The 20,060-nt window shown below is 38.6% G+C and overlaps 3 protein-coding genes across 7 annotated transcripts in view; 1 reads left to right on the top strand and 2 right to left on the bottom strand.

Annotated features, from left to right (window-relative positions):
* Positions 1-2,477: 2,477 nt before the first annotated feature.
* Idgf4 (Imaginal disc growth factor 4) lies at positions 2,478-7,213 on the top strand. Of its 3 annotated transcripts, XM_071784190.1 has the most exons (8): positions 2,478-2,536; positions 3,308-3,398; positions 3,874-4,003; positions 4,841-5,091; positions 5,299-5,602; positions 5,736-5,898; positions 5,993-6,034; positions 6,480-7,213. In XM_071784190.1, the coding sequence occupies exons 1-8, from the start codon at positions 2,493-2,495 to the stop codon at positions 6,940-6,942; spliced, it is 1,488 nt and encodes a 495-aa protein (XP_071640291.1). In that variant the 5' UTR covers positions 2,478-2,492; the 3' UTR covers positions 6,943-7,213. The 3 variants fall into 3 exon arrangements, with proteins under 3 accessions (XP_071640291.1, XP_071640292.1, XP_071640293.1); XM_071784191.1 differs by lacking the exon at positions 5,993-6,034; XM_071784192.1 differs by lacking the exon at positions 2,478-2,536 and having other exon boundaries at positions 3,302-3,405.
* Positions 7,214-7,524: 311 nt separating this feature from the next.
* Positions 7,525-11,469, bottom strand: LOC139816592 (uncharacterized). The gene has a single exon (XM_071784193.1). It carries the CDS (start codon positions 11,467-11,469, stop codon positions 10,675-10,677), a length of 795 nt encoding a protein of 264 aa, XP_071640294.1. The 3' UTR covers positions 7,525-10,674.
* Positions 11,470-11,544: 75 nt separating this feature from the next.
* Positions 11,545-20,060, bottom strand: part of Stacl (SH3 and cysteine-rich domain-containing protein) — a 59,372-nt gene continuing 50,856 nt past the window's right edge. For all 3 annotated transcript variants that reach the window (XM_071784185.1, XM_071784187.1, XM_071784186.1), the window contains 4 exons: positions 19,541-19,720; positions 18,623-18,872; positions 13,510-13,690; positions 11,545-11,691 (listed from right to left, as the gene is read on the bottom strand). In XM_071784185.1, the coding sequence (XP_071640286.1) occupies positions 11,545-11,691; positions 13,510-13,690; positions 18,623-18,872; positions 19,541-19,720 (758 nt within the window). The remainder of the gene's footprint in view (positions 11,692-13,509; positions 13,691-18,622; positions 18,873-19,540; positions 19,721-20,060) is intronic.

The following is a 20,060-nucleotide window of genomic DNA, read 5'->3' as shown; positions in this document are numbered from 1 at the left end:
TTAGAAGTTTATTTTAATAATTTAATTCTGATTTAATCTCAAATGTACAGTATTAAAAATTGGAGAGGGCAGCGATAAATGGTCTCGATAAATCTCTTTCAACGCTTTCACTAAATTGGAAAAATCGATCTCAGATTGATAAAAGAATAATAACGCTAAAAAAATAATGAACGAGGAGTAAAATATTTTGTACAAAAAAAATTTAGTTACTCGATGACGTTTTATCATTTGAAAAAAATCTTTTTACGTACGTATTTATCTCAGAGCATAGCATAAATATATCATGTTAAATGTCATTTGCTGGTTATTTATGACTCGCATACGTATTACATAAGCAATAGCATCTTACAACTCTGTCGATTCTCAGAATCGATCTACATATATATCAATAATGTACAAGACTTTTTGCTTTTGCCTGCTATGTGAAAAACCATCGTCTTTGCAGTTGGAACAATTCCCGTAAAAATGTAATCAAATCTATCAGAGATCTTCATTATTTTGAGTCTTTATTAAATACATTATTTTATAGAGATTCTACTTCTCGTAATCGAATAACGATAAATATAAGTTCAATTTATAGTTTGTTTTAATTTTAGGTATTATATACTCTGATTAATATTTCTAACGAGTACATACCATAATTTCTTATCTAACTTTCCTGTTAAATTTTTTTCGGTTTTTCTCTCTAGGAAACATATTTATTTCTAAAATAGTTCGTGACATCTTTTCTCTCATTTTATGAAGTTACAGAACAATGTCCGCAATTTATAAATAAATGCAAACAAGCATTGTATTCTTCATTCCTTCCACTTTGTTATGCAATATTAAAAGCATGAAAATACTCTGTCGCTGCACTTTTCATCGCCACGCTTCTTGTATCCGTATTCGTATAACATCTAGAAAAATTGTTTATGTGTGTTGAAAGTACTTTCAACACATAGCTTCCACGTTTCTCGCTCGGAATATAAGAGAGAAACAGTTTATTTATTTAGTAACCTTTTGCCCGGGTTATCGTCGCGGACCTTGTTCTCGGTGAACCGTGCCTCAGACAAGTTCTTGCAGCGGAATCGAGAACGCAAACACCACACTCTAGATTTGTGCGTGCACGATCATCATTTTAATCTTTTTTAACTCGATAATTTCCCCTGACTATCAAATGTTCTGCAGTAGTTTCGCTCGCCTAGCGCTCTCGCGTTGTTGCCCAACGAATCCAATGAATACCTAAGAGAAGTTTGCATTAACGTTTCAATTATTTCGTAACCGTCTGATTGAAAAATTATCTGGTACTTTTGGGATTTGGTTTTATTTGAAAATCATATATCTCTCATAAAAATACCTAGTTTCTAATAATTACAAATTTATGAAAAAATTAAGAAAAAAAATTATGTTATAATAAATATTAACGGATATACGTATAAATAAAATTTTGTACATTTTACGATTTTAAATATATCAAATTAAGAAAACGAAAGTATTTCTTTTTTTCCACTTGGATTATTTTATCACAAGGAAGAAAGATATTTAATATCAAAGTAAAAGAACCATTTGTGATGTCAAATTATAATACATTTGCGCTTTATTATTCGCGAGAGGATTGAATTGCAATGAATTACAACGAGGAGAGAATTACAATGTAATTAATAGGATACATCGAAGACGAAATCGATCGCGGAGGATTATTTCGACAAGATTCGCCACACGAGTAGCATTGCTGTGGTTTTGGAGACGTCGCAGGTAGTCACGTTGCAGTGCTTAGACGAGATGCTCACGTCAGCGTGTCTACGAATGTGCTAAGTGGTTGTTTTCAATTATCCTCTTATGAGTCTTCTCATAGATTAGAAGAGCTCACGTACCAGCGACCTTCGTGCAAGGTTGCATGACCGCATTGAGTCACCGTTACGTGTTAAAAAAATAGGCAAATTGAGAGCAATTTGACGGGAATTAATTTATTCCATAAAATTACGAATTACGTAAGACAATTCGAAATTCGGAGGTTCATAAAAACGAGGCGTAAAACATGCATGCGCTAAAATGAATAGGCGAGATACGGCCAAATTAGAAAGAAATGCAACGTGAATGTAATTGATGTAATCATTAATATCACATAATTTAATAAAATGTAATATAATTACATTGCTTATTATTATAACCATAATATGAGAAGTGTAACTGTTAACGTCGCTCCCCGAATTTAAAGATTAGGAATTTACGTAACTTCATCGAATGAATTTGCGTCGATATTTCATGATTCACCGACTTTCCGCAAGAATAATTTTGTATCGCGGAATACATTTGTAACGTGTGATTTTAGCCGACCGCACAGGTTTTATTTTAACTGAGTTGCGTTAATATTATTTGCAAATCGGAGAATGCTCGTCGATGTAAATGCGCGAATTTTATGCACAAAGTGTCTCGGAATAAAACCGGGAAACCACCGCGAATCATTTATGTATGCTTCGGCGATCGATCCTTTAAAGCCTTCTGTATAAGGGATGAAGCCTCGTCCTCAAAATTCAATACTTCTCGGAGGGCAAAGGTATATAAGATAAATATCTGTTGCGCTGCTCCCTTTTTGTCGAATATATCAGAATTTAATAAAAATTTCCATACATTTATTCATAAGTTCTATACGAAAAATGCGGCAAAGAAAAGCGGAGTATCAGATGTCACGTTCCCGAAAACAGCCACGTTGATAAATCCTGCGCTAATTTCCTGGCTATCGTCTGATTTACGAGAAATACGCGATAATTACTAACAACACAGATAATGTCGATAGCTCCGTTCGTTTACTCGTCGGCTCGTCTCTCTTAGCGATACTTTTTCACTCGGCAACCTTCGACCTTGGAGGCTTGGTGTGTGCGTGAGTTTCGACCGTTCATCTGAATTCTCGTGGAGCACACCTCGCTGTTGAAGATACACGGCATATTGTATACAAGGTGATCCACGCACACACAAAAGCCAGACTCTTGAAAAATGTTCGTAATTCGTGGAAATTTTGGGAAATTTTTATCCAAGGACTAAAAGAAACTTCGCAACTTTTTCATTTTTGCTTCTATCGTTCGATTGTTAATTGCCAGAATTACTCTCGAAATGTATTAGAAACTCTAGATCGTTTTTTGGGGAGAAAATCAGAATTTTCTTAATTGTATCTAAATTCTAAAAATAATATTAAAAATGTATGTGAACGTCCTTCATAATTTCTAAAGAAATCCACTGCACGTGGACCACCTTGTATATACATATATGTACTAATACAACGACGAAACTCGCTTATGAACGATCACGGGACTGACGTAATATCGCCTAGGCCCCACTACTCAAACCGAAGATCGGATCGAGGTTTCAAAGTCCCTGACAAGCGGCAAGCGCGCGCCAGTGTGCTCCTTTCGTTACTGAAGGCAAGACGTGAGTAGAGAATATTTGGAATAATTAAATATAAAATACAGAAAAAAAGCATATTAAAATTTTTAAAAACACGATCTAGTATTAAATAAACGCGCGAAATGTTACGAAACGATTATTACGTCAAAGATTAAAAATAGAAAGACTGCTAAATCATCGTTTGAAGAGATAAAATAAAGTAATGAAGAATTAAACATATAAAAAAGAATAAAACAAATTCTTCAATATGTCAATTGTATTATTGTCCAAAAATCGTTCAATTTTCTGTATATTTCTTTGTTAAACTATAATTGTGATCATTATGATCATTATAATAGTGTCACTTTAGGTAAATTATTTCGGCTCGCTTTCGTTTCGGAAAAATTGCACGGGTGAAGTGTTATCACATATTATTATCGTGCCGATGTAAACCAATGTCGATTTAGTATTCGTTCGATCGATTGGATTAATTACGGAATATTACGATTCTAGACAGCGAGGATGAAGACATTACTTTTCACCGTTTTCGCGGTGCTGTGTATCCAGGCAGTATTCGGTGTAGATCCTAACGAGCACAACAAAGTGGTTTGTTATTGGAACAGTACCGCTTACGAGAGGCAAGGTGAGGCCAGTTATATTACTCATACTTTTGCGACGTATGGAGTCTATTTCAAGAATATTCATGATCCTGTGGATTAGATTAAAGAAAAACGATTTCCTCGAGAATTGCTTCTTGGAAATTAGAAGTTACCGAGCGTGTGAAATCTCTTTATATAAGAAATTTGGTGTATAACGTTTTCTAATTTTATTATACGAGAATAATAAAAAATAAAACGCGTATTATTCTCTTTTAAATAACGTAATTAAATATAACTTTTTATCATCGATTCACAAAAGTTAATTGTTTAAAGGGAATCGTTTGAGGAAAGATAATTGATTTGCCCTTTTTCAAATTTTAGGTGGCACAATAGCAAAAGTTAAATATAATTTTCATGAATTCGGGTTTTATTAAAATTGTAATTGATGTGCACATATCATCGTTAAATATTATCATTGTTATTTTATATACCTAACTTTAAAAAATTAAAATAATTATAGGAAAACTACGTTAAAATCCTTCTTCGATCATTTCTATATAATATTTCCTGTTATTAAGATATCTAAAAAACCAGCAACATCAAAACTTCTCTCCGGCTTGTATTTATTGAAGAGTTCGCCGGCACTTGAGTTTGTGCTGCGATAGATATGATAGTCAAACATATATCGCGAACAGCAGTGTAAATCTAACATAGACATTTCATGTGGCAATTCAAAATTGGAAGTCGATATAATGTCGTAAATTAAAAATGCGATTCTAAATTCTCTAAATGTGATTTTGTTTACGTTTTTAGCCTTTAATTTTTCAGTTAAATTATTTATTGATATATTTATATTTATAAAACTTTTTTCGTTTCCGAAGGTCCAGCAAAGTTCCAAATTGAGGATGTCAGACCCGCTTTATCTCTTTGTACTCACCTTATTTACGGATACGCTCACATAAATTCCGAATTTGAGATTGTTCCCGGCTCGCCGAGCTTAGATACCGGATCGGGTTATTCCTATTATAGACTCGCCACGCAGCTGAAACGACAGTTTCCCGATCTGAAGATTTACCTGAGCGTCGGAGGAAACTCCGATCCTTACGACGAGGAGCATAAGTACCTCGTGTTGGTGAGTAACGATATATCAGTGTTACGATGTTACTGTTTCGCGTGACAATTTTCCATATTTAATGAAAAAGTGTTGAAACAAAATCTTTTACATCTGACAATAAGCGATCTGAAGATTCAGGAACAAAATAAAATTAAAAATTGCCATAATCGGCAAGCGATTAAATAAAGAATTAAGCAGAATGATGGAAATTTTTGGGATCGATAGACCGAGACTGCGGAAGGCAGAACGAGGTTCATCAATTCCGTCAATCGGCTGCTGAACGACTACGATTTCGACGGAATCGATCTGGCGTGGCAGTTCCCACCGGTCAGGCCCAAGAAGCAGCGCAGCACTCTTGGATCCATCTGGCACGGTCTCAAGAAGAAACTCGGCTACGGGAAATTCAAGGATGACAAGGAGCAGGAACACCGCGACGGTTTCACAATCTTGGTGCGCGACCTCAAGTCGCAACTCAGACCGAGATTCAAGGCTCTGACCATCACGGTGTTGCCTCACGTTAACTCTACCGGTTAGTATCTTACGCGGGCAAAATCAGTAATCGCATATTAACAATAATTGTTTATAGTCATAATGTTACTACAATTGTATGTAAATTGTTTTTTTAAATAAATGTCTAATATGCAATTATACATTTTTTTTAGTCTACTACGACGCCAGATTGTTGGCGCCCAACATCGAAGCCGTGCATCTTTTCGCTTTCGATCAGAAAACACCGGAACGCAGCGCGAAGGAGGCCGACTTCCCAGCGCCAATTTACGCCAGTTACGGACGCGTGGCGGAAGACAATGTCGACGTTGCGACACGGTAAGCCTGCTTCTTTCCGCGTTCCTATGCATTATTTTTCCGTATCGTCAACAAAATGTAGTTTAACATATATAACGTGATCAATTTATGGCAGTTACGGACGCGAGGGAGATGACAATATTGATGCTGTGGCAAGGTAAACATACCTTTTCCCCCCTCAACGCACTTATTATTTTAAAACGCAGCAAATTTACTCCGCTTAACGAATTTACCACGCAATCCTATTTTTTTAACTTCATTGATTTTTCTATGTTGAATTTTCATATTGAATTCTACTTTCTCCCACGCTTAATTCATTATTCGTAAGTTTATAAATTACGATGCATAATTCATCTCTTTTATCGGATCGATTATACTGCTTAATATTTGTTCATTAACATTTATAAATATTCCAGAAGCTAAACAATTATGTCAAACAATTATGTCACATTTACGTTTATGTAAATGTTTCTTTTTATACTGGGTGCCTCGGTACGCTCCCTTTGTCTCGTTAAAAGCGAGGACTTTTCGCACAACGCACACAACGCTTTTTACAGCCCGATAAGAATAACATCGGAATAACAAGAGCAAAAACCCCGCAGGTACTGGTTGGAGAACGGAACTCCCGGCAGCAAGATCGTCGTCGGCATTCCCACGTACGCTCGCACGTGGAAACTGACGTCCGACAGTCAGATTTCCGGCGTGCCGCCGATCGTGACCGACGGTCCGGGCGCACCCGGGCCCAACACCAACGAGCCGGGGCTGCTGTCCTACGCCGAGATGTGCTCCAGGCTGACCGAGCACGCGGCGGGACGGCTGCGACGTGTCGGCGACCCGTCCAAGAAGTACGGCAGCTACGCCTATCAGGCTTACAACGGTGAGACCGGTGCTGAGGGGATCTGGGCGGGCTACGAGGATCCGGACACCGCCGGCAACAAGGCCACGTTCGTCAAGTCCAAGGGTCTCGGCGGCGTGGCGATCGTCGATCTGTCGCTGGACGATTTCCGGGGCGTTTGCACCGGCGACAAGTACCCGATCGTCAGGGGAGCTAAGTACAAGCTGTAAAGACGGAGCGGAGAATTTTCGATCTCGGACGGTAATCGGAATCGAAATCTCGGAAGTCCATAACGATACCCGACCGAAGGAAGCTTTCGGATGCCTGACCGCGATTCGCGTATACGGTGGTCGGCGTTTATATGTATTGTCCGACGTGCGAGAGTTATCGAGACTTTTAACGAGAGAATTTTTAATGAGAGAATTTTAATGAGGATCGTTACGCTGGCGCTTCGGGTGTATTGTACGTGAGGATAATAAAAAACATATCGCTGCTTTATTATTCAAGTAGTTTGATCTTAATCCCCCCATTATTTTCGAGGGATGAGCTCGTCTCATAAAGAACAGGAGCATCAAAAATTATATTTCATAAGAATTCAGTTGTTACCTGCGCGTTAAAAAAAATATTTCCTGTAAAATAAAAAAAACTTTTTACATTATCACCTGATTTGTGCAAGATAAGTTGCTGTTGGTTTGATTTAACTTATATGTTCTCCGAGAGATAAGAAGTGACGAAGACGCTGATCCTGGAAAAGGACAAAGGATAGAAAAATGAGAGAAACTGGAAGCCGCACGGCGAGAGAAAAAAAAACATTCATGTATGATATATATATTTTTTTATATAGATAATATATTTTTTTCGTGCAGTCTATTTTTTCGGCCAAACGATACATTTGCACGGGTGTATAACAAAGGTTCTCCTGCAACTATAGACTCGTTAACATATCCAACATCGAGGATTACGTCAAACCGGACACAGTTAATAATCCGCAGCCATTCTCACGACGGTTCGAGTCCAAACCTCCTCTCTCCTATCTCGGCACAGTGAATCCAAAACGAGGGAAAAAAAATACACGCACACAGTGAGTCGCTGGTAAATCTGATCAGATTATCGAGCGATTTGTTCGGCTCGCGCGATCCGTACGCGATCGCGCGTCTCGATCGTTCGTGCTTGAACGCCGTGCGATGATGGATCGTAATCCCGTAATCGTAAAACTTGTAATACGTATATATCTTTACAAAATACTGGGAGTGGTAGCCTTGTAAACAGCTTTACGTCTCTACGCTATACGTTGATAATTCGATAGACGTTACAGTTACGTTAACGAAGGAAGGGCACTCGTGACAATACATTACAATATATAACATACAACGAAACGATACTCGCCTAATCCCGCTCTCTATATCTCTATAGGTCTACGATTATCTCGCCTTCGATTCGCAAGTCCACGCGTGTTAAAACCCACGACGGAGTCCCCCGTTAATGCACTTTAGACGCGCGCGTTTTAACCCTTAAATGCCACCCGGGGTCCAGCGGACCCCAGACCCTTTACAATGATATATTTTCAAATATTCCCGCCAAAAATGGAGTTCATGCTCCCTTTGATGATAGTTGAGTGATTGACCTACCAGTGTGTACACTTACAATCAGTTTACTTAATTTTTTATACTATGTTGAAATTGAAATTTTAATAATATAAGCATTTTATTCTCTTTTCTAGACCTTGAACAATATTGAAAAAATTTTTCATAACTAAAGATAAAAAAATCAATGAGTAAGGAGACATTTTTCATGCTGGGGTCTTTTAGACCCCTCATGTCATTTACGAGATTCTTGAGAGGTATGGCATTTAAGGATTAAACTTGGCGCAGGATTCGACGTTGTTTCTTTGCGTATACGCTTACGAATGCAAATTAACGACAGAAATGAATTAAAATATGAGTGTTGAAAAAACACAGTTGGCTGCCTTGGCGATTGCAAAATTTATAAGATCCGATCAAGATTTGCACCGTACTCACTTTTATCGCTATTAATCATACGACTTTAGCGCGCAGTCATCTCACGCGAACCGACTCTTCTCCCTCGTGACGTTCCCGTTCGCGGACAGGGGAAGGGTTCGCTCTTTATCTATTTATTTATATGCAATGTGGGTTGCCTACGACACGACGAGGGGGAGTGCGTATCTCGAATCATCGCGTCACACGAATTACGTCAAATCACACACCTTGTTTGTTATGTTACTTAATACTGGAACGTTCATTCAAATGCTTAGGTTTTATAATAGGCTTTAATGCTGCCGCGACGCAATTATGGCACTTGGATTACGACATTGTACATCCGTTGTTTGTATATAGATACTTGCTGCTCTCTTTTTCTGGACGATCGCTGTTAACGAGACAACACGAAGAGCTAAGCGAACGTAGGAGGTATATCACGAAATCTTATTCATTCCCACAAATGTAAACCGTTATTTATAAGTATATCATTAATTCGTAATTAATTTAATAATGATATCATCTGAAGTTAAAGGTAAAGCGAACGGCTCATTATACATTTCAAGTTATGAAATTAATAATAATTAGTAAACGCCAGCTTCAAAGAGAAAACACAATAAGTTAAAATATTTCAAATTTAAAACTGAGCATAAATTTTTCTATTGGAATTTTATTTTCTCGAAACTACTATTTTCTACATCGTACGCGTGACATACTTCTTTCATCCGCTCGCTCCATCAATCGCGAACAAGCGGATTCGCAAGAGCCGCCGTGAATAATTTTCGCGCCCGACATGATATACTGTCGGTATATGTTCCTCGATATAAAAAATAATTCGGAGTGGTGCTGTCGCGCAAGAGGAGCTCGCGATTTAGCGTCCGCGATGATCCCAGGCAGTTTAGTGGAATGAAATTGGTTTTTTTGTTACTTTCTCTCTTCCTTCCTCGCGCTTCCTCGCTAATTTTTTGGTTCGCTTTAGCGTGGATGCAGGTACGAGTGATTAATTAACTCCGCGCGATCGTATATATACTTGCCACGGAGATAAATAAGTGGATTTCGACTTTTGAACCAAGCGACGACGCTACATTCCTCACACTACAACACGATAATAATGGATAAAGGTTCGTTGCTAAGCTTTTTCATTTTTGGGAGGGTCGCGACACTGACCACTTCGTCCTATAAAAGTAAAAATGTCCGATCAAAGCAATCAAGAGCTATTGAATTTCGAGGTGCCGGAGTAGCGGATCGGATACGCGGCTAGGAGGAGGTAATCTCTATCTCTTAAACTGAGAAAAGGGCTGGCGAGGAACAAAATGGAAACGGTTCTGTATCTAAGTGCTTTGCGCGTTATCGAGGCCGCGATGGTTATCGAAAAATGACGCTTCGGAAACGACCGTCGCGTAACGGTGACATTTTTCTCGTTATTAACTACTCGTCCCTAATGGCACTGAAAACGGCACCATTGAAACAAATTGCAAAATTATTACAAAAATAAGGAAACAAAAATGAATCCATATTTCTAGATCCCTTTCGATTAGCGATATCTAGTACAAGTGTTATTACAAAAGTGACTTATTGCCCAAGATATAAAAATAATCGAAACAACACGAGTACAAATAAAACTTTCAGACAATTTTCGTACGTAAGTGATTAAAGAAACGAAGATAAATGCACGCGGGAGATTTTCCGTCGCGCTGCGACTTCTCGTTTCTCTCCCCGCGTTCTAACTCTGAAGCAGAGAATTTAAATAAAAAAAATAAAACTTACCGAAAATTATTGAGTAAACGAAAGCAGACTCGAAGCTTCGATCTTCGCGGCTCCGCTCCATTCGGCCGCGAATAACGCCCGAAAGCGGGATTCCAGATACGAGCGTATATCAGAGAGTCCTACGGTGTCTCCTACGCTTTTTTTGTTTCTTTCCTCTTTTTTTTCTCTCTCCCCCTTCTCTTTTCTCCCTTACCCTAATCTCTACATGACGGAACATCGTTTGACGTTGTACCTATTATCTTGGTCCACATTGTTAATGCTGAGTACCTTGAGGAGCCTCTCGGTATCCTTGAAGCTGTGCCTGGCGCGCTGCTGCTGCTTCATCAGCATCATCGTCGCCGTCGCCGTCGCCGCCGTCTTTTTCTTCTTCTTTTTCTTCTTCTTGCGCTTGGTCTGCGGCAGCGTCAGCTCCAGCATCTGCTCGAGCCGCAGGCGAATAGGCCAACCGGCGCTACCGTCCTCGGCGTCCCGATGATAGGTGTAGCTCGACGTGTTAGGCTCTTGATGATCCCGACGTTCCCACCACCACGGATTCTTGCACGAGCTCGTCTGCCGATCGCGCTGCGGATCCTGATGATAATCGTCCTCCTCGGCCATCGGCCGCCTGGGCTGCACGAAGGAGTCGTGGACGCGAACCGGTCGTGCCAACGAGGATCTCTTCTTGGCCGGTGTCAGGTGCGCGGACTGATGCCTCGCCAGGGATTTGCTCAGGCTGTTTCTCGCGCTTCGAAATCGCCGGAGTTCGTCGGGAGACGTCGGCGCCTCCTCGTCGAGATACAGTTCCGCGCCCGAAGCGGGCAGACGATAATTGCCGCGGATCCGATGACCGACGGGCACGGCCCCCACGTCGTTCTTGCCGTTATTGTTGTTGCTGTAGTTATTGTTGTTGTTCCCGCCGGGGTTGTTGTTGTCCACGTGACGACACTGCTCGGCGCACTGCAGACAATCGTAATATTTCTCGGCGACGTGACGACGCGCCGAGAAACGATCGCGCATATCGGCGCAACGGCGACGCTCGTTGCTAGCGATCGCGCTACCGCCGCGCACGATCTGGTGACGATAAGGCTGCTGTCACACCTCCTGCAGGTACTTGAGGGGACAGAGGATCTCCTTGTAGATAACGTCTCCCTCCTTGCCCGTGTGATCAGCGGAACGCACATCCGCGGCGCATCTCACCATCGCCACCCCGTCCACCTCTTCGCCCACTTGGATCACGATCTACGTACATTGTGTAACGGAACGAAAGGATTGAGTCGCGGGATTACGTTAAGGATTTGGAAACAACGAGATATTTAATAGATATAAAAGAAGATTCCCAGCATTGAAATTACATATACCGGAATTTTTAAAATAAAAAGAAAATTTACGGAATAAATCTGATACAATTTTTATAGAGATTGTGGATACCTAACGTTAAGAATTAAAAAAACAAAAGTTTCTTATAAATATAGACTAAACAGATTTTTTTGTTTAAAATGATACGCTTTTTACTATTACTATTATTGATACGTCTTTAGTGATTTAAGAGATTGAAATAGAAATTTTATGTAGATTTTTGTATAATTTAATTTTTAGGCTTAATTATTGAGATATTTAAAGATTAATAAATCTTAAAAAATCTTACGGCTCATTGATTAAAAATAATCAATGTAAATAATAAACAACGTAATGCAAATAAATATGTAACATGTCCAACTAATTTCTTAATTAAAATTATTCTTCTAAAATTATCCAACTTAATATCTTGACTAAAATTATCCTTCTTGCTTTTTTAAATACAACAAAATTTTAACAAATATTAATGCGAGTAAAAGACAATACAAACTGAACCATTGAAATTGGCAATCAAGTTATCTTTTTATCTGAATACAGTCGACGCTCCTTATTCGCGAGAGTTACCCGACGAGAACTATCGCGAATATGAAATCCACGGAATGGTTAAATGTATGGTAGTATATGGGATACACGTAAAAAAAATTATATTGAAGAAAAAATTCAAAAGAACACTATTAATTTTATTTAAAATAATAAAATATTAAATATTATATGTATAATGAACGTATTTAATATATAATTTTAATTAATGTCAGTTGTTAACTGGTTTAAAAAGTTTAGTTATTTTGATCTGCTTTGCATGCTGCAGCTTTTTAAAATAATTTATGTAATATTGTAATCAACCATTATGTCTCCTCTATTTTCCTTTTAAAACTAAAATTTCTTTCCTTTAGATGGATCGTTGTCTACAAAAAATCCACAAAAATAGTGGAAAAGCTTATATTAATTCCTGTGCTCAGTGTCTTTTATGTGTGGCATTATTTTTTTTCCTCTTAATTTGTTCATCTTTATTTTTTTATAATTCTTTACAAAATACGACACGAACTCAATGTGTGGAAGCGTAGTACATGCTGAATGCAAAGATTGAATCACGTCTCTTTGACTCATTAAACAAGTGCTTCTGCAAGCCTTTAATTGCCTTTGAAACAAAACACACTCCGTGAAAAAGCGAGATAGCGCTGTTCTATATACTGTCCATGACATCTCGCATTCTTGATCTTTAAATGCGCAATTTTTTGTAGCATTCTGAGTATTTTTTAAATAAATAATGACTGCTTGAGGAATCCTAAAAGAACATTTAAAAAATTCCTTCTTTACTAATTTGAACTCTTTTGACTCTTTGAACCCTTTTTATCCCTAAGCCCTTTTTATCCTTTTTACCTTTTTTGACCAAGCAAAAGTACACGCAGAGAATAAGGCCCTTTACAAATATGCAAAGCCGCGCGTTTTCAGTTTCGAACTTCATAAGGGAGAGTACACGAATCGAAAAGTCGCTTTGAATATATGCAAAAGTTGCGCCACTTAAGGGTTAAAGCGGCAATGATCAAAGTACAATCGCGAATAAAGAATCGCGTGGTCACGTAGTATGAATATTGCATGCATCCGCGAATGAATAAATCAGCGAATAAGGAACCGTCGACTGTACTTCGCGGATCGTTTCGAGGAGTTTCTAACATCCACATGCAAAACACATACAAATACCTGATCTCGTAGGAGGGTTTGATCAGCCAGCTGCAGGTTGCGCGTGACCTGAAGAGTCCTCTGACCGGATTCGACCCGCATAACATATGCACTTGGGAAATAACCGGCACGGCCACCGAGACACTTGCCTTTCCACCAGTCCTTCTCCGATTTGTCGATCACCGTGATCTTGTAACCGGCCCTGTAATCACGAGGCACGCATATGTATATAAATCAACATTCCATGTAAATCGGATAAATAAAACGGTAACGAACGTTAACTTGCACACGTTATAAACATAGCTAGCCGCACTCATTTTCGAGTTCCTAATTCGCCACACTCCGGTCCGTGAGACTGCTCGACTTGTCGCATTGCCATTTTCATTCTAATTAAAATTGTCAAGCTTGTACTGTAGAAATTGGAAATACAGACCCTGAATAAGAATGTTATTTTTATAATAATATCAGGTCAAGGAAATGATTTGAACTAACCTTGTTATAAGGAAAAGATTGCAACTAGAAAACCGAAAAACGTTTAGCGGTTTTATTCAATGCATCTTCACGATGTTGATTATTGCTTCATCGCTCTTCACGTTTCAAGTTTCAAGGTATAGGTACAGCGTCGCTATGAAGTTAGCCGCGTACGCGTCACGTTCCCGTTTCGAACTGACTCGCCTCGCCGCAGCGTACTTATATAATACAATATATACGATATTCGGGACACAATCGCGACGCTCGCTATGATAACGGATAACCGTCGAAAAGTAAACAATCGCACACAAAGGCTGCATTCCGATATTTACTGTCAGCAACTACTGTCAGTAGTGTCAGTACTGGTCAGTACTGAAAATCTATATCGTGACGTAAACTATAGAAAAATATATACTTCCAGTACTGACAGTGAATATCGGAATGCACCTAAAATTGCATAGGCTGCATAAGCATAGCATAAAGCCGGTTCTACAATACGTCATGCAAACGATGGCAACTGCTAGTTGAAAAATGTTAATTAATTCTGATCATTGCCGATTGCCAGTTATTGTCGCCAAAAAAGTTAAAAGTTTACCAACTCTCTTTTGACAACCGCAATTGACAAGCGCGACGTGGAAATAACACTTTTCAACTAGCAGTTGCTATCGTTTGCAACGTATTGTAGAACCGGCTTAAGACCGCTGGACCAATGAGCATCTTTTGTAAATTAGTATGGCGATTTTATACTGTGGATGCTCATTGGTTTAGCGGTCTTATGCTACGCTTATGCAGCTATGCATTTTGTGTGCGATGGCCTTTAGGCCCTTTAGGGCCTTGGCACATAGAAAAACTTAAGCAGTAAAACGTTAGCAGTAAGAAAATCAACAGTTTGGATTTGCTGCCGCTTACGTTAATGCCTTAAGTTTTTGAGACTGTGATTGGCTGATTTGCTTATTGCCCAGTGCCCATTACTGCCTAAGCGGTAAAACTTAAGCAGTAAGAAAATCAGCCAATCACAGTCAAGAAATTTAAGGCATAACGTAAACGGCAGCAAAATAATTCAAACTGCTGATTTTCTTACTGCTAACGTTTTACTGCTCAAGTTTTTCTATGTGCCAAAAGGTTCTTATTGTTGCCGTCGGCAAACGAACACGCTACGAAGAATCCCGTTTTCCTGGAAATCTCCGGCTCGCTCGCGGGCACGACGCGCTCGCTCGCCGGTTCGGCGCGGTGGCGCTAGTGGGGGGGGGAGGGGGGGTAAAATGTTTTGCTGGCGCCACTCGCCACTATCGCCCGCTTTCTCCCGATTCGAGTCGCCGCGCCCGCGCCTTTGCGTTTTTTCGCGGTTTACTCGCGCGCGGACGGGTTTCGCGAGCGGCGACGATATTGGACTCCAATAATTGGAGTCGTCGGATTGAGCGAGATCGTTTCGGAGTGTGAGTGCGCATACAGTGGTCAAACGTCCGCCGCGTCCACGATCGTGTCCCCGGCGTCCGTCTGTTCCCGTCTTTGTCCTCCGCTCGTCGATTTCACCCGTTGCGCTTGTCCGAGTATCGCGAGTGTAGTATCTGGAGCATCGACGACGCGAAGAGGAAAGCGGAGGAGAGGAGCAGGATCGACCGAGAGAAGTTATCGCAGTTCGAATGCGGTAGCGATCGATCCGTCAAGGTTCGTTTGAAGTCGCCGTTTGAACTTTTCGTGGCAGTATAACGTATTTCGGCACTTTCAGTCTCATAAATGTAAGTTGATTCGTTAGATTCTTGTAATAGCGAGTACGTAGGCGCGAGATTTACCGCGCCTGACGAGAAATCCGCCGTTGAATACAGTTTGTCGCATCGATAGCGACAGTTTCGTCAAGTGAACTCCGTGCGACCATAGAAGGTATTGCATTCGTATTAGTATATGTATATGTAAATATGTATACTATGTTGCGTCGATGGCATAGCAGTCCGTTGAGTGAGATCCGTGCAACCATCGTATTATTGGATAGTATTATATATCACGTCGATAATGCAGATTATTATTTTTCGATTAAATTTCGATTACGACCGTAAAGCCCCTTGCACAATAGGCGATAGCGATAGCGACAAGGTTGCCGACAAAGCTATACCTTTGTCGGCAACTTTGTCGCTGTCGCTATCGCTATCGCTATCGCCTATTGTGCAAGGGGCTCAAGATTACGCGTACATAAACTCGTGATAAATTTGTGCAGGCAGATGCGTTAAGTTAATTGGAATATCTAATATTTAAGTTTGTAGTAATTAAACAGTTTTTATATTTGCCGCAGCTCGCGGTATTTAAATTTGCAGTTATTTCCGATATTTGTATTTGTGGTGTAGTTGCCAATAACTTTATCCTATCGTAATTTTCAGGTAATTGACAGCGATAATTTTTTACTTCGGCCGCTATCTATAGATACTCTATGAAGATTTTGTAATTAATATTGTAATTATATATTAAAATTTTCAAATTACGTACACGAGTTATTTGGGAAATGTAGCCATTGATAGTAAACGCAATAATTTTTTACTTTGGCCATATGTAATTCTATGGTATTCTAGAGGTTTTTTAATTAATGTTACGACCGTTAAATTTTTAAAATTATGTGCATTTGATAAATATATTATGCATGCAGGTTGTAGTAATTTACGGTGATTGCAATCAATTTTGATAGCCGCGATAATTATAGATTAGAAGCTGTAGTTAATGGCTTATATAATTAGTAGTTCATCGTAATTGGGCAAGATATTTATATATGTAGTAAAACCGATAGTGGTCACGATAATTCTTTACTTTAGCCGCGATCACTATCTACAAATGTTTTACAGAAGCTTTATATACCTAATATTGTAACTGTTGCATAAAAAAAAAAAATTATGCGCATGCATGAGAAGATATATGTAGTATTTATATATAATATTTAGATGAATGTAGTATTTGATAAATATACTGTATTTATGCATGTAGTAATTTATGGTGATCGATCGCGATCAATTTTGATTATAGCCGCGATCATCACTCATTACTTGTTCACATATTTTAGAAATTGTAGTTAATTATATATATATTAATGGTTTATCACAATTCGGTAAGATGGTATATATGTAGTAATTGATAGTGATCGCGATAATTTTTTATTTTAGCCGCAATTACTGTCTGCAAATGTTCTATAAAAGTTTTATAGTTAATGCGACTGTTTCATTTTTCTGAAATGAATTATGCGTGCATGAGTTAATTAAGATATGTAGTATTTATATATGTGTAGTATTTAAATAAATGTAATATTTGATAAACATGAGATATTTATGCATGTAGTGATTTACAGTAATCGCGATCAAATTTGATTTTAGCCACGATTATCATTCATTAATTGTTCGCGTGGATTGGAAACTGTAATTAATTACTTACATAATTAGTAGTTCATCGTAATTGCTATGTTTATGAAATTATCTGTATGAATTAATTGGCAGATTTTTCTGATATATTTTGCGATGTTTTTAGACAGAAATATATAGTAATAATTGGCAAGTGAGATTGCTGTGGTCGCTACGGATATAGGATTTGTTGGATTTTCCCGTTGTATCAAATTACGATTAATTAAAATCTGGGAAAAACATCGCGTAAAAACAAGCATATAGTATCGTCAGAGAACAGATATCGTCAAAGAAAATATCACCGTCTTGTTATTTATAGATATAGTTTATAGTCAATAGCGGATTTTGGCGATTTTTCGAAGCCTGATTTGATTCGGAGAGAAAAAATGAAAGTGCCGAACAAATCGATGATTATCGCTTCATTTAAATGCGGCTTCCGGGAGTGCCGTAGAAAATAACGGACAAAAGTAATGATCGTAGTGATTTAATCAATCCGCGTGATTTAGTAATATCGCGTAATCGTATTATAACTTATTTCTTATTAATCTCGCGAGTGCATCGAAATGCATGCGAGTAAATGAGTAGTGAAAGTGCGCGAGTAAATCAACAATGTCGTTTGAAATAATGCGAGTTAATGATAAATCAGTGCGTGCTATTATACAATTTTTGTGTAACTGTTTGGGATAAAACAATAACTAAGAGCAAGGAACAAGGAACAAGAAACAAGGAGCAAGGAGCAACAGAGGAGCAGAAAAGTAGCTGGCAGTGCATCGACTGGCAAGTCAATTCACTTGTTATTTATGCAATCAAAATCGTCATTTGCAACAATTTCTATCATTAAAAACTTTGGTGGACGTAATTACGAACATTTGTGTGCGAAAGAACGTTTACGGTACTTATACTGAAAAATTATAACGAAGAAAATTATAAAATTATAATTACTTTTAAATTGAATTTTTAAAATTAAAATTATGCAAATTAGTCCCAAAATAAACTAAATGCTCCAAATAATTTGAATAATCGCATGCAAAAATTACTCTCAAAATAAACTAATCAAGTGATTTGAATAATATAGTTGATATGAATAATATAGTTATAATTATACATAAATATACATAAAAAGCAAGATTGGAAAAAATCAAGGTAAAAATAAAAATATTTCTTACTTAAGATTTCCTATGCATCTTTTTGAGCGCAAGTGTTCGTGATTAATTATTAAATTATTGTAAAGATTTATGAAAGGGAGGAACGCTGGTTTTTTTCATGCTACGCGAGACAAGTTCGCTTACTTAAGATCCAGCTCGTCTGGATGTCGCGCCTCGAAGTTGTACAGAACGACGTAGAGATTGTTCGGCGGCAGGACGCGCTTGCCGGGTGGATTCAGATGATTCTGATTGTTGGTGTGCGGCGACGGGCACGGCGACGTGCTCGCCGACGAGTACGACTTCTCGTTGTCGTCCGGCAGCTCCATGCTGGACATCCGGATGGTGCTTCGCACGTGTTTGTGTATACCGTGGCTCTGACCCGGGCTGCAGGGCGCTGAAAATAATATTCGCGCATCCGCGAATCCGCGGCTTGTACACTGTTCAAAAGCTAATTAGGTTGATGCGAAATGGTCATTTCATATTCCCGGACAAAGTGATGTCGTGTCTTATTATTAGATACGTTCTCTATTGTTCTGCATATCATTGTCTTTTGAAGCGAGCAACTAATTTTATCTCGACAAAATGGGGTTTTTTTTTAAGCGAAAAGGTCACGTATTAAAAATTCACTCATACGCGTCTTGAATGCAACGTACTAAAATTTAGTATTTCATTTTTAATACCTCTCTTTCTGCAATACATGTATCGGATTCATATTACGAACTGCACTATTACAACGTATCGACTTGCAAATTACAAAATAAAATGTAAATTTTTTAGTATTTTGCATTTTATTAATATCGTCTCTTGTAACTTGAAAATTTAAATCCGAGAATTAAAATACAAATTTAGAAAAGCGCTCACACGCGATAACATAGTACGAAGAAAAAATACATTAATTTTAGTAACTCGAGACTTTTATAACTAAATTCTTGAGACAAAAGTTTAGCTAAATGAGCTTTTAAACAGTTTTACGATGAGAAGCGCTCCCCTGCAAAATTGGCCATTTCAAATGCATCAACCTAATGTTATATACATTAGATTGTTGTGCCTGCGGTTACTCACACAGCCTGTTGATACTGCCGCTGTCAGAATGTCGGGGCGGTGTGGTTTCTCTCTGTGGACCCGCAGCATAGTAATCCCGCGGGCGATGCCGCACGTGCGCGCTGCCTTCCGGCGAGTCCAGGCTGAGGCTCTTCATCCGCAGGTTCAACCTCTCGCGTCTACGTTGCGGACTATGCGGTGCTTGATGGTTTTTCGTAATTATCGGTTAGAAATGTGTTAGCCATAATAAGAAGTCACATTTTCCACGCTGACGTCGAAAATTAAATATATAAATCGCGATTTACAAAAAAATATCTGAAAACATGAAATTCTAAACCGTTTCGATATGCCGTTTTCTAATAAAAATCGAATTTTTTGACGAAAAATTAGAAGCTATATCTTTCTTCAACAGACGTCATCAATTATATTTTAAATAATTAGAGACAGCCTATATTGTAGAATTAATCCTGGAATTGACCATTAGAAGTTCAAAATCTGAATATTTGTTTAGTTTCGATTTCTTTTCTAATACTCATAAATT

Source organism: Temnothorax longispinosus, chromosome 7 (genome assembly GCF_030848805.1).
Source record: "Temnothorax longispinosus isolate EJ_2023e chromosome 7, Tlon_JGU_v1, whole genome shotgun sequence".
Classification (NCBI taxonomy): domain Eukaryota; kingdom Metazoa; phylum Arthropoda; class Insecta; order Hymenoptera; family Formicidae; genus Temnothorax; species Temnothorax longispinosus.
This window is presented reverse-complemented; position numbering and strand designations above follow the sequence as displayed.

Bases quoted from the DNA above. Each gene is read 5' to 3' on its own strand.
- Idgf4 (XM_071784190.1), top strand. From the start codon at position 2,493: ATGAAGCCTCGTCCTCAAAATTCAATACTTCTCGGAGGGCAAAG. The intron at 3,399-3,873 runs GCAAGACGTGAG...TTACGATTCTAG, and splicing joins TGCTCCTTTCGTTACTGAAG to ACAGCGAGGATGAAGACATT. The intron at 4,004-4,840 runs GTGAGGCCAGTT...TCGTTTCCGAAG, and splicing joins TACCGCTTACGAGAGGCAAG to GTCCAGCAAAGTTCCAAATT.
- LOC139816592 (XM_071784193.1), bottom strand. From the start codon at position 11,469: ATGCGCGATCGTTTCTCGGCGCGTCGTCACGTCGCCGAGAAATATTAC.